Genomic DNA, 14,388 nt, shown 5'->3' with positions numbered 1-14,388 from the left:
GCCCGAGACCTGAAAAACAGGCTCAGGGCTAAACTGGTTAAGAATAAACATCTTAAAGTAAATAACAATAAACAAGGCCCCCGGTTGTAATTTTACAACATTACTTATCCCAAAAAGTCAGTAAATGTTTTTGTTTTTTTAAAAGACTACATTTAGTCAAAAGGTCCTTTTGTTCAGCCTCACAATGCTATAGGGTAGTACATTTTATAGGTCCTGCCCTCTGGCCATACATATACTGTACAACTAACATTCCTGACAATAGATCTCAATAGTCATCTTTTATGGTGGAAATGCCTTTTTAATAATAACATTTTTGAATGGAACATTCTCAACATGAATGCATCGATCAATAAATATAACTTAAATATGTGGGAAAATACCGTGTTTGAAATGTATCATTGAAATGAGATGTTAGCTTTTTGTTTTGATATATATATATATATATATTGTATTCCAGTCTCCCTTCAGATATGTTAAATGTAAATCAACACAATGAAAAGCTCTAGCACGGAGCTTGAACCGGAGTGGAGGAGAGTCCTCTCCTCTCAGACTGAGACTCAGGTGAGCTAAGGCAGTGTTTTTCCGCCAGGGGCCGCCAGGGAGGTCACGAAAAGTTTGAGGGAAAGGGGAATATTTTTTTTTAAAGTTACATTTTATTTTTTTAGATGTTATTAATATATCATATCTATCAATCTATGTTTCCTTTGATGCCAATCTTTTAATATTTTTTATTTATTCATATATATATATATATATATATATATATATATTTTAAATCTCACGACCGCCCTTCAAGCCAATCAGAATCGAGCTTCTGCTACTGAGAGTGAAACTGAGCATCTGCTCAGCTTCTGGAGCAAGTGAGAGCTAGTGAATGTTTCGCTCTGCAGCTGGATGAGAGCACGGATGCAGCAAATATTGATGTTTATATATGTGAATATAAATATGTTTATTCTTAATATTACTGTTGAGTATTATATATATATATATTATTAAGGCATAAGTAGCTTTCAAAAATGCTAAACATATATGTTAATTGTTCATATTACTGTTCAAAATTATATAATATTATAAAGACAGAAATCACTTTTAAAATATGTTTACTGTTGATATTACTGTTTAATATTGTGTTAAGAATTATAACAGAACACACAATGAATGTAATGAATGACAAACAAAAGATAAATACAACAATTTTTTGAAGAATAACTGATTATTAATTATTAATACAAATATATATTAAGAAAATGTATTAAGCTGTATGATTAATTTGTAATATTTTCCATCATAATGTACTGATCATTTAAACAAAAAATTGCAACAAGGGGGTCGCCGCCAGACGATAATGCTATATGGGGTCCTTGGCATGGCAACGTTTGGGAACCCCTGAGCTAAGGGACTCTGAGTGTTTAGATAGTTCACTTTAGTCTAAGTTATCTCAGTCGGTCTCAAACGGTTCGGTCACAAATTATTCAAAAGATTATCTCCGTGGCACACCTTCATATGATCATTATAGTTATAAAAAAAACAAGAGAATAAAGGAAAAACAGGTATGAAATACTATACGGCAGTAAAACAAGAATAAAGTTTGAAAGGGGAGTGATTTGTAAAATACCCATAAAGAAAAAGAACATCTGTTTCATATGGGTGTTTCCGCCTGGAACACCACCACTAGTGTGCCCTTGAGTAAGGCACTTAGCCCTTAGTTACTCCAGGGAGAATGTCCCTGTAATTGGTCATTGTAAGTCGCTTTGGATAAAAGCATCAGCTAAAATTAAATGTAATGTGTTGAGAGAGGTATCCATAGTTCTCTTCATTTTGCTCTCAAAGTGCACCAGATTGATGCTTTTAACTTCAATATTGAAACAAAAATCTTCCCGGGGGAGCATCCCCCCGGACCCCCCTAGAGGAGGTGAGGTCCGCTCCCCACTCGTAAAAAATTGAAATGTACCCCTGCCTATATGCCGTGAGCTGGTTATCGAGCCTTCATTGTAACAGTCGCAGGTGTACTGTGTGTGTTTGCGTGGGGGGAGTGTTGCAGTAGAACATTCCACTGTAGCGCCTCTGGGCTAAGCCCCGAATGTTTTCAGGGCCAGGCGACGCCCCTGGTGGGCGCCTAATGTTTGATTGACATCTCACTTCATTGTTAGGGCAGGACTATTTAACATCTTTATTATTCTAAGCAGCTCCACTTAATATATAATAGAAATGTAAGGCTCTTTCAATAACATGTCTTTACTAACAACAACAATAGTTGATACCGTAGTAACAAGACAACAATTATATATTTTTTGTTTTATTGTAACAACAATAGTGCCAGAAATTGCACAGTTTGACCGTTTACAATGACATCAGATTAAAAATGTGAGAAATATAAAAACATCAAAGCAGTCACTTTTGACACAATAATGCTTAAACCTGAGAAGAACATTCTCTCACACCAAAGCCTCAACACAAAAAGATATGGTACATTTTCACTTCCTTCACCTGCCAGGTTATTATTCAGGTCAGAGGACACTTTATTGTGCGCAACAAGGACGAGCTGGCAGGAGGTTACAGGTTGGAAGTCACTGTAGGCAGAAGCTGAATAAAGACACATGATAGGGTTACTGGACTTTAAAGCACTTAGAAACGGTAGTAACAGAACAATATTACTTTGACTCCCATAGTACTAGACAAACCATCAGCTAGGTTACTTGAGAAAAGGACTGATTCATCGTTGGCTGTCATTATCCTGTGTATGTGTTACTGTGGTATTGTACTAGTCTTTCATCAGGATGTTTGTGCTGAGAACACCAGAGCATGTTTACGACTGACTCCACACTGGAATACATTCATAAGGGAAAATGTATCCGTTCAAATGTTCTGTTCTAAAAAGGGATTTGGTTTGACGGAGTCATTCTTTTCAGTAAGTTAAACCGTGATTCGACACAAAGCCCCGTCAAATCTCGGTCTGAACTTGGTCTGTAGCAAATGCTTTTTTAAACATATGCACGTTGTATAAAGTAACAAGACGCCTGCCTGAGGTATCATACTGTAAAGACTTATTGGACAAGCATTTACTCTTTACTTCCTGTCGTAGATCAAGTGAGGAGCTGACAAATTGACCAATTGTCAGTGGCAATACGGTTAAAAAAGGATCTTGTGAGTAAGAAAGATTATTTTCTTCTGATGGAATATAAAAAAGAAAATGCCAAAGTGATAGTACATCAGTTTAGAATCATGTAAAAAATGTGAAACATCATGTCACAGTGAACACCGATATAATCACATTTATATTGATATAAAAAGTTAAAACACATCTAATCTCAACTCATTTCTTCTAGTAGTGTATACCACCCATTTACAAAGAGGCCGACCATGAAACTGCACCCAACAGACACGTGCACAGAAACGCTGACCACTTACGCCACCAGTAATCAATTCATAGACACAGACATTCTGTGCCGGGACATTCTCACCGGGGACAGAAGCGCCGTCTCTGCAGAGAATGCTGACTCATGACTGTGCTGACTGCAGGGGCAAGAAGGATGGGTGCCTGGTGAAGTTATCTTTAGTTTCATAGAGCCACACCATGTGACATCATGCTGCCATGTTGAAGGCATGTTTTAGTGAGCAAACACTTTCACTGCAGACCTGGATCCTTTCACTAAGACCCTGCTGCTGGGGCCTGACGGTGGGCCAGCCGCAGGAAGGCACAGCAGCTGCTCAGCAACATGAGACACTACAGGAAGTCACTTTCAGATACTTCACGTCTTCTTTCAGACTAGTGGCAAGAGAACATCCAGAAAACACACTTTGACTAACTTTGTCCATTTGTTCCTGTAGATGTCTCCTAAATGACCCACATGTTGCTGAAGATGATGCCTTGTTTATATTGAAACAAAGCACATGTCTTCATGTAGGTATCGTCTATGTGTTACACTATCGCCTGTACTGTGTTGCAAAATGTAGGCGCTGGAAAAGTATATCTTAAAAACTGTTTCTTAAAAACACGTTGTTTCTCATGCTCTGATCTACATACACCAAGTGTCAAGTCTCATTCCTGTCTTACTGTCAAGGTCCAAATGGATTATTTGATGAACCGGTTGATAGTATGTTCTGACTTATGGAGTGACACAAAGATACATCCTACACAACTCTATTAAATGTCAAATCTATCAGTGGATTTTAAACCTTATCTAATGTCACACTTCTGGTCCTGAAATGTATTCAAATTAGAACGCGCTGAATGAGAAAATGCCTAATTTGCACATTTGAAAAAATAAAATGTCCCTATTACGGACATGCTAAAATGTCAACCCTGTTCACCTGTAGCGTCTCCCTTAAAACAAACAGAAACACACAACACCTGAACACAGGCACGACATACACACAATGTGAATCCAACTCTAGGTCAGCTGTGGGAGATCAATCACCGTCATGTGACCCACATACTGTAAATGAACCAATGATAGGCCTCAGACACTGGTCATCACAACAATCATGATGTGTTGTGAAGCAATGGAGGCCAGATAAACCCAACAGCGTGACATCCTGTGACATCGTTCCCTAAGCAGACTTACAGCACAGAGAAGTCAGATTCCTTCCCATTGTTTCTCCTGCTGTCAACAATCCCATTGGAAGAGCACAAGCAACTCCATGGAGAGTGTGTGTGTGTGTGTGTGTGTGTGTGTGTAACAGCCTGATACTGTGCCAGAGAGTTCACTGTTGCAATGGCTGACCACAGTCCTTCATTACCATCACCACACACACACACACACACACACACACACACACACACACACACACACACACACACACACACGCTTGTTTCCTTTAAAGTACAGCGGCAGCTGTTGAAAGAAATAACCAAGCCTTTCATGCTTTCCTCGGGAGGGCACAATGGGCTTCAGCTGGAGTATTAAACTGGTTGTTGACAATAACAAAGATAAAGAATAACTCTGTTCTTACACATTAAGTGAAAGCATTTAAAAACAGAAGATAGAAACAGACCGGTAGGTTTGCGTTTCGGAAAAAGGTATTTCAAACAAAATAAAAAAGCAAGACAAAGCGGTGGCGTTTCCTTGGTCTTCAGTTTTCACCTGCACACCGGGGATTACAGTAACCATGACATTATGATACAACTCACTTCTCTCAGTGCCCCAGTGCAGTGTGAAGCTCCACTCATACTGTACATCAGCTGCAGTTCTGAGCAGACATCCCATAATCCTCCAATGGACATAAATCCCAGGCTTAGAGGAAGTAAGTAAGCTGCTTTTTAAACTTCATCAAAAGCAACAGCTTCAGCTGCATCGTATCAGAACACCAAGGACCATATCATGATTTACACGGACATAATGTCCGTGACGCACCGTCTGCATTTAACCATGTGACGGTGTCTCTGACATAACACTCAATACATAGGAATCATTTGTCCCAGCCCCAGTTGATCGTTTGTCCCAGCCCCAGTTGATCATTTGTCCCAGCCCCAGTTGATCGTTTGTCCCAGCCCCAGTTGATCGTTTGTCCCAGCCCCAGTTGATCGTTTGTCTGTTTGGAATCTTAATCTCCCAATTCCTCCATTACCTCCGGGCCTAATCCTAATGTGTGCAAGTGTGGCACTTCAAACCAGACGGTCTCACACGGGGCTCTCCGGATCAAGCCCTGCAGCGGTGCCAACGACATGCTTACACAAAGAGTCACGTCAGAACCTGCACATGCACCAAAGCCTTCTCCGGTGCACAACTTCCATTGGCTGTCTTTGTTCTGCACCAGAGGTGGATACGGGGGGGATGTAAACATGGTTACTTTGGAGTTTCCTATGGAGCGCGTACACAGGTTAGGTGGCAGTGCTCGGACAGTCGTTAGGTAAAGAGAACAAGTCACCGCTAAGCAGTAGGCAGTGTACAGTGTACAGTGTGGGCCCACCGTGAACTACGCCACTGTGGACCGTAGAAACCACACTCACACAACAACACATTTGAACAGTAACACCCTGTTGAGACTCTAGTATCAGTAGCTTCACTGGTAGTGGAGTTCGTGCTCCTTGAAGGCAGAGCTATAGAAATACAGAGTAAGGCAAACTTGGTTTCAGGTCAGTCCTTCGTTTGGAGCCATATTGGCACCAAATGCTCCAGGGCCATTACGTCCTCCCATTGGAAAACATGGAGTAATGTCCATGGGGCTTTTAGTGCTAACATCGAGCGGACAGTCCCCAAGCTATGTATGTCTATGGCTCTGCTCCACGGCAGCTAGACGGAGCGCGTGTTTCCAGAACAGATGGGTCCGGAGCAGGAGCAGGGAGGCGGGCTGTAGTCCAGAGAAAGGCTTGTTATGGTGGAGATGTGGACTGAAAGCAGACAGATACCGTCAGAGCAGGACACACGAGGCCAGGGGGACCAGCGCCGCCAGCAGGAAGTAGCTGACTCTGTAGAGGTGGAGGGGAGAGAAGGTCACCATGGCGATGGTCATAGGGAGCGGGATGCAGGATGTCAGAGGCAGGAGTTTACTGAAAGAGATGAAGAAAAGATTTATACGGTGGACCATACCAGCCATCGTAAGTAAAACAAGGAAAAACGAAAACGTGGAGCCGTGGGATGAGGATGTTCCAAGATGTTTTGTTCACTGACGGCATTCCCTGCTTAGTGTCTAGTGGGGCGATGAGGCTGTCCATTTGCTAAATGTGGTGGTGTAGCTCCTTGATGAAACCCCCAGCTGTTTCCCCAGATGTTTCTCTCTTAAATGTGTGACTCTACTTTGTTTAGGTTTATACCGTCAGCGAGTCTGAGCGCATGTGTTGGTGACAATGTGCTTACCTGTTGCTGAGTTTTAAAGTGTTGCAGTTTATAAGCAGCATGTACACGATAATTAGAGGCACCGAGAGCGGCCAACAAGGGTCAGGGTCCAACTGGGGGGAATACCTGCAGAGGATCACAACACACGATCGTCTCTCATTCAGCACGACATTGTGTCACACAACAATTATTACTGTCTGCATACAAGTCTAAAGTCTCGCTATAAAAGTGACTGGAAAAGAATCACTTAAATGAAGTGATATTGGCATCAGCCATATCACGCACATGACTGTGAAATACACTTAAAACTAAGGACATCGTTCATGAAAGTCGCTTGTTGGGCGAGTCCTCTTTTCAGCCCTGTTCCACAGACAGATCCCAGGTCAGATTAGACGCACAGCACCTCTGGAGCGGTAAAGACTCAACAGCTGCTCTCATCAAAGAAGTTAGAGATCCAGCAATGAGGCAGCTTGTAAAACAATGTGCCAATATGTGTCTGTGATGTAGGGGAGTGGAGAAAGACTTGTTTGGCGAGGAGTGTGGTCTGAGTCAGGGCACAGGAAGTGGACATACTACTTCCCTCATAGACTGGCCACCTTAGCGCTGCGGCTGCAGTGTGATTGTGGCTGCAAATTGGTGTGGTCGTTTTTATATGTTGACATTTGTATTTTTCTTAAACAGATACATAGCACTCTCTAGCACTCTTAATGATGCAGTTGCAATGAGCAGACATTGTAATGAACACCGGCGTGGTGACCCACCAGCAGGCGCCCCACCTCCCACACTCATTACCTCAGGTTGCGGACCCAGTGGATGAGTGAGGGTGTGATCAGCATGACAGGCAGCGTGAAGAGCGCCGACAGGCAGAGGTGGAGCTGTAAGTCATCCCGCACCTCCTGCAGGGCGCACTCCGACAGCAGGGGGGCGCCATTACATTCTGTAGACCTGCTCTGAGAGTCTCCCTCCGCCGAGCCGTTCTCTGCTTCCTTGTGCTGCCGGGGGGCCTGGACAGATGGGGGGAAACAGTATGAAACATCCAAGTGGAACAGCTGCTAAACCCTGCCCCTGCATTCACATCCAGTGCAACCTCACACTGCCCCAAAGGGGTCACCTGGTGCTGGAAGTCTCACCAGGTTTAACATGTGACTCAAGGATCGTTCCGTCATCTGGAGCCTCAGCACCTGCAAGGGAGGCAGCCGGGGAGCAGAGTCAATGTTGTGGTTTATCGCTTAATAATGACTGCTACTGTGTCTGCCCATGTGCTGAGACTCACTCTGTAGAGATGGAGCAGAAAGGCAGCAAAGATAGACAGCGCCCCGCAGGATACCCCCCCCAAAACAGCTAGACTCAGGGTGATGAGGAGCAGGGTCCGCCGTGGCAGAGTGCCGCAGTCTCTAGAGACGGATGGTCTGCAAAGAAGAGGAGGTCATGAGCTTGGATTTCAATCTGGATTTTTGAACTGCATATTTCTAAAGTCTGAAATGGGCAGACATGTCCACTCCAACCAGGCGTTACCTTGGCTTTGGTCATGTATCGTCTGGAGCTTGATTTATAGAACATTCCTTAAAACATGAAGCATATCGACAGCTTGTTTCTGGCTTGTGAGAGTTACTCTAACAAGTCAAGCAAATACACCAAGAATATGAAATATGGCTTTATCTAATGTTTACACTTCCAACTTTCACAAATGCATGCAAATCAAATGATAATGCATCTTTCCATCAGGGTATTCGCACATTTCTAAATAACGGAAAAACAAAACCTTAAATATGGCAAAATAAATGGAAAAGATAAACACTCAGATCAGACACACGAGGCCTATTTCCCATGCAGAAACACACGTACAGAAACACACGTACTGAAACACACGTACTGAAACACACGTACTGAAACGCACGTACTGAAACGCACGTACTGAAACGCACGTACAGAAACACACGTACTGAAACACACGTACTGAAACACACGCACTGAAACACACGTACTGAAACACACGTACTGAAACGCACGTACAGAAACACACGTACTGAAACACACGTACTGAAACACACGTACTGAAACACACGTACTGAAACACACGTACAGAAACACACGTACTGAAACGCACGTACTGAAACGCACGTACTGAAACGCACGTACAGAAACGCACGTACTGAAACGCACGTACAGAAACGCACGTACTGAAACGCACGTACTGAAACACACGTACAGAAACACACGTACTGAAACACACGTACAGAAACGCACGTACTGAAACGCACGTACTGAAACGCACGTACTGAAACGCACGTACAGAAACGCACGTACTGAAACGCACGTACAGAAACGCACGTACTGAAACGCACGTACAGAAACGCACGTACTGAAACGCACGTACAGAAACGCACGTACTGAAACACACGTACAGAAACACACGTACTGAAACACACGTACTGAAACACACGTACAGAAACACACGTACAGAAACACACGTAATGAAACACACGTACAGAAACACACGTACTGAAACACACGTACAGAAACACACGTACTGAAACACACGTACAGAAACACACGTACTGAAACACACGTACAGAAACACACGTACTGAAACACACGTACAGAAACACACGTACTGAAACACACGTACAGAAACACACGTACTGAAACACACGTACTGAAACACACGTACAGAAACACACGTACTGAAACACACGTACAGAAACACACGTACAGAAACACACGTACAGAAACACACGTACAGAAACGCACGTACTGAAACGCACGTACTGAAACGCACGTACAGAAACGCACGTACTGAAACGCACGTACAGAAACGCACGTACTGAAACGCACGTACTGAAACGCGCGTACTGAAACGCGCGTACTGTAACGCGCGTACTGAAACGCGCGTACTGAAACGCACGTACTGAAACGCACGTACAGAAACGCACGTACAGAAACACGTACTGAAACACACGTACTGAAACACACGTACTGAAACACACGTACAGAAACACACGTACAGAAACACGTACTGAAACACACGTACTGAAACACACGTACAGAAACACACGTACTGAAACACACGTACAGAAACACACGTACTGAAACACACGTACAGAAACACACATACTGAAACATATGCACTGAAACACACGTACTGAAACATACGCACTGAAACACACGTACAGAAACACACATACTGAAACATACGTACTGAAACACGTACTGAAACATACGTACTGAAACACGTACTGAAACATACGTACTGAAACACGTACTGAAACACACGTAATGAAACACACGTACTGAAACACACGTACAGAAACACAAGTACTGAAACACACGTACAGAAACACACATACTGAAACATACGCACTGAAACACACGTACTGAAACACACGTAATGAAACACACGTACAGAAACACACATACTGAAACATACGCACTGAAACACACGTACTGAAACACACGTACAGAAACACAAGTACTGAAACACACGTACAGAAACACACATACTGAAACATACGCACTGAAACACACGTAATGAAACATACGCACTGAAACACACGTAATGAAACACACGTACAGAAACACACGTACTGAAACACACGTAATGAAACACACGTACTGAAACACACGTAATGAAACACACGTACAGAAACACACGTACTGAAACACACGTAATGAAACACACGTACAGAAACACACGTACTGAAACACACGTAATGAAACACACGTACAGAAACACACATACTGAAACATACGCACTGAAACACACGTACTGAAACGCTTGCAGACCATCCAAATACCACCCTACCTGTGCAGTGGAGCCAGTATTAGAGAGATCAGCCTCACGATGAGACGCAGCAGTGCACTTCCCCAGAACGCCACAGCGGCCCCCCAGATGTAAAACAGAGGGGCCAGGGGGTGGGGCCATTCTTCAACTGGTACCCCACCCTCATGGAATGTCATGTCAGGTGTGGTTGAGGGGAGGGCATCCATGGGGGGGAGGTAGAGAACTGACCAGACATCTTGAAACCAGCTACAGCTGATCGGAGGGGGGAGAAGCAAGTACAAGTCATATTTCAATGTTTTATTACTTTGTACTTCTACCCCACTACAATTCAGAGGTAACATGTGTACTTCTACTCCACTACATTTATTGTGTACCATTAGTTACTTTTCAGATCTGGATGAACGATGTGAAATATAATCAAGTCTTAGATCAGACTTTAGTTCCACCCAGTGGCCTTTTTACATGTACCAAAGTGGTGGGGCACGAACACTTAGATGTGTATATATATACGCTTCTGGTGCTTTTTGAAACACGTAAACAAATATATCAATCACCCCAGCAGAGCAATAGCCTACAGGCAAAAAGCAGAAGATCAACCGAAGTTATGACATCAAATGAACTTACCAAAGCTGAAGTAGACGGTCGACTTCGTTCATTTTCTTTCCCTTTTACTGATTTCAATGGCTATACGCTGCTCTCTCTCGTCTCCTCTTCACATCTACACTTCCCGCGGCACACGTGCCGATCAGCTCTCTGAGCTATGAGAGGAGTTTGGTGGGTATGGCAGCACAGCGCCCCTATGGTGATTATTTATTTGAGCATGCGCAGCGTCGTTTTTACAGCACCCATTCATTTTACCAGCAGAGAGAGGGGCTTGCCCCACATCGCTCAACAGGCACACTGTAGACACTAATTACAAGAACGCAGACTAAAACAGCAATGTACAGACGAATCAGATGATTAAATATGATCTTAACATAATATATTTTAACATATTTTTTGTTTTGCATATTTGGGGAATTATGATTTGCATTACTTTCTGCTGACACTAGGTGGGGCTGTGCCAGCCTGCCCCTAATGACGAGTCGCCACTGGTTGCACCTGGAGTAAATCCACCAGCTACCCTGCAGTCTACAAAGTACTTCAGACTAGCTGCACCTTCACCAGCTTTGAGAACACTTTCATGATCAATCATTATAAAACATATCATATATATTATTCTGAAATGGACCAAGCTGCACAACGACTACTTTTACTGTCTTTCACTATATTTTGATGAGAATACTTTTCTACTTTCACTTGAGGAACATTTTGAATGCAGGACTTTTACTGTAACAGAGTATTCCTGCACTCTGGTACTTCTACTTTTACTCAAGTACAAGATCTGAGTACTTCTACTTTTACTCAAGTACCAGATCTGAGTACTTCTACTTTTACTCAAGTACCAGATCGGAGTACTTCTACTTTTACTCAAGTACCAGATCTGAGTACTTCTACTTTTACTCAAGTACCAGATCGGAGTACTTCTACTTTTACTCAAGTACCAGATCTGAGTACTTCTCCCATGTCCACTTAATTTAACTTCCAAAGCCTCACCTCAGTAACACGTGCAGAATATAAACGGGCAGATTGACTTGATGGGGCTGCAGGCCTTTGCCCACCGCCTGGCTCATGTCTGCAGAGCGCCTGGACTTCAGGATGGAGCACAGCTGCCCCCTACAGGCCAGGAGCAGGGTAACAGCCGTGTACACAGGCACCATCGGACCACAGAACCGCAGTATCTGCAAAATAAGAGAGAGCAGATCTGATCAGACCTGGGGGAACAATACATGTAGAAGTGGTTTAAATGCAACAAACTGAAATAAAGAAAGTTCTACCTGTCCCAACACCCGGGGTAATGAAGTCCTTACTGATACCTGAGGGGGAGAACCATATATTTCACATCATGTTCTAGCCTTCTTATCGGTGATTAGAGAAAACGTTTGCCATGATGAGCGGTGGTCTGAGTACTTCCCACGCCCGAGGAGTAGTACCTTATATTGGCAGTTGGGGGCAGTGTGAAGCAGAAGGAAGACACCTGAGCTGTTGTCTGGACGACTTGTGTGTAGCATCCCTGAGATCTCCGTCACTGACGGCACACTGGCAGACAGACAACATCAAGCGTCACAATCAGTGCATATGACGTGAGTGCCAGCAGAAAGAGCTCCGAGACACACTGACCTGGCGGTGGTTAGGGAGTCCTCTCCAAACCACGGGACATGCATTCTGTACACGTTGGGCAGTCTATCTGCAGGCACATGTAAGGTGGTGGTCATTATTACATTTGAAGATGGGCAGTGTGTCTGCCTGCATCACAACAAGAAGGTACCTTTGTGTACTTTGCACTGGCTTGCCACATGAATCCTCAGAGCCTGATAGACCTGAAGGCACAGAGGGTTCAGAATGCAGTCAGACAGGAAGAGCAGTGATAGAGGCCGCGAGCATCAGCGAACACTGATCTACCTGGTGGAAGTGCTGCAGCCGGATGATGTGAAGAAGTCCAGAGGAGTCGACAGAAACATCGCTGGCAGTCAGACCTGGAACAAGCGACAGAAAGTAACGTGTCTTTTCCCTCCTAGTCTATATCTATCCAAGAACATCTGCATCATTTCTAAATCTGCCTCGATTGCACATCGTCACCTTTTGCTTTCATCCATACACCGACTTTTCCACCTCAGCCAAACACGAGTTCTATTTAAACATTTGGTTCAAAAATCCACTCCACTATATTTGAAAAAGCAAAACACCAGTAGATGGAAATGAACGTAGAAACAGTGCTCACCAAAGGACAGGACGTGCGGAGCTGGGACGGACAGAGTCTGAGACGCTCGTCTCTGCCACTCGCACTCCACTGTAAACTGTGGACCACACGCTTTGTTTAACAATTAGTCATCTTTCTGAAGCAGGTTGGTACAGACGGTTTGTTCCGTCTGTCCTGGGCCGTCTCAGGCCTCAGAGCATGACTGTACCTGTTTGCCGTTGAGGTTGGAGGCAGACACAAGCAGATGAGTAACTGAGGACAAGTTGCTGAGACTCAGAACGAGGACCTGAGGAGGAGAACAGTAACCATGAGCAACCAACACCAGCTCAGACTGGAGGAGGGTGTCTCTTCAGAGGACAGTTACCTTGTAGGGTGGCAGGAGCTCAGTTGCTGTGGACAGATCCACTGTCTGCACACTGTCAAATATACAAATCAAACATGTTGGATGTGCTGTAATATAAGCACACATGACTTCATATGATCCGTCCGTTGTAATGAAGTGCAGAAGAAAATAGGGCAGTTCAAATATCCAGATGCTGAGGGAGAACACACAGTAGGAAGGAGATGACCCTGATCAGATGCTCACCATGAAGACGCGTTCACACAGCCGTACACCCAGCTGCTCAGCTCCTGGTGGACAACAGCAATAATCACAATCAGAATTAGTACAGATGACTTTGGAAGCCCATTTCCATAAATGCATTTTGTGTAAAAGACATATTCAAGCATAAACAAGAGTCATCTAAAAAAGTTCATACCTGGCTGTAAAAGAAGAAAGATTAGATTAAATCATAGCCGTGTGATTCATTATTTAGACCCTCCAGAAAAACGCGGGCAAAAATCCTTGATTATGCGATTAAACATGCGGGTTTGTGTGGTTTGTGCGGTGAAGTTGCGGGAACTTGCGAAATAAATAAATATTGGGCTGTCTTATTTATTTATTCTCTCACACACAACCTGCGCCACACACACACACACACACACACACACACACACACACACACACACACACACACACACACACACACACA

At 43.8% G+C, this 14,388-nt stretch overlaps 1 protein-coding gene across 1 annotated transcript in view; it reads right to left on the bottom strand.

Annotated features, from left to right (window-relative positions):
• Positions 1–2,280: 2,280 nt before the first annotated feature.
• Positions 2,281–14,388, bottom strand: part of pgap1 (post-GPI attachment to proteins inositol deacylase 1) — a 23,291-nt gene continuing 11,183 nt past the window's right edge. Inside the window, exons 11-26 of the mRNA XM_034109989.1 lie at positions 13,944–13,987; positions 13,722–13,773; positions 13,566–13,643; positions 13,379–13,454; positions 13,060–13,133; positions 12,926–12,977; positions 12,778–12,844; positions 12,591–12,696; positions 12,435–12,473; positions 12,154–12,338; positions 10,579–10,809; positions 8,050–8,185; positions 7,907–7,957; positions 7,569–7,780; positions 6,798–6,902; positions 2,281–6,490 (exon numbers count right to left, since the gene is read on the bottom strand). Coding sequence (XP_033965880.1) covers positions 6,352–6,490; positions 6,798–6,902; positions 7,569–7,780; positions 7,907–7,957; positions 8,050–8,185; positions 10,579–10,809; positions 12,154–12,338; positions 12,435–12,473; positions 12,591–12,696; positions 12,778–12,844; positions 12,926–12,977; positions 13,060–13,133; positions 13,379–13,454; positions 13,566–13,643; positions 13,722–13,773; positions 13,944–13,987 — 1,647 coding nt within the window. The 3' untranslated portion in view covers positions 2,281–6,351. The remainder of the gene's footprint in view (positions 6,491–6,797; positions 6,903–7,568; positions 7,781–7,906; positions 7,958–8,049; positions 8,186–10,578; positions 10,810–12,153; positions 12,339–12,434; positions 12,474–12,590; positions 12,697–12,777; positions 12,845–12,925; positions 12,978–13,059; positions 13,134–13,378; positions 13,455–13,565; positions 13,644–13,721; positions 13,774–13,943; positions 13,988–14,388) is intronic.

The sequence above is a fragment of the Pseudochaenichthys georgianus genome, chromosome 21 (genome assembly GCF_902827115.2).
Source record: "Pseudochaenichthys georgianus chromosome 21, fPseGeo1.2, whole genome shotgun sequence".
NCBI lineage: Eukaryota > Metazoa > Chordata > Actinopteri > Perciformes > Channichthyidae > Pseudochaenichthys > Pseudochaenichthys georgianus.
Note: the sequence above shows the minus strand (reverse complement) of the source record. Positions and strands in the feature narration are given on the sequence as shown.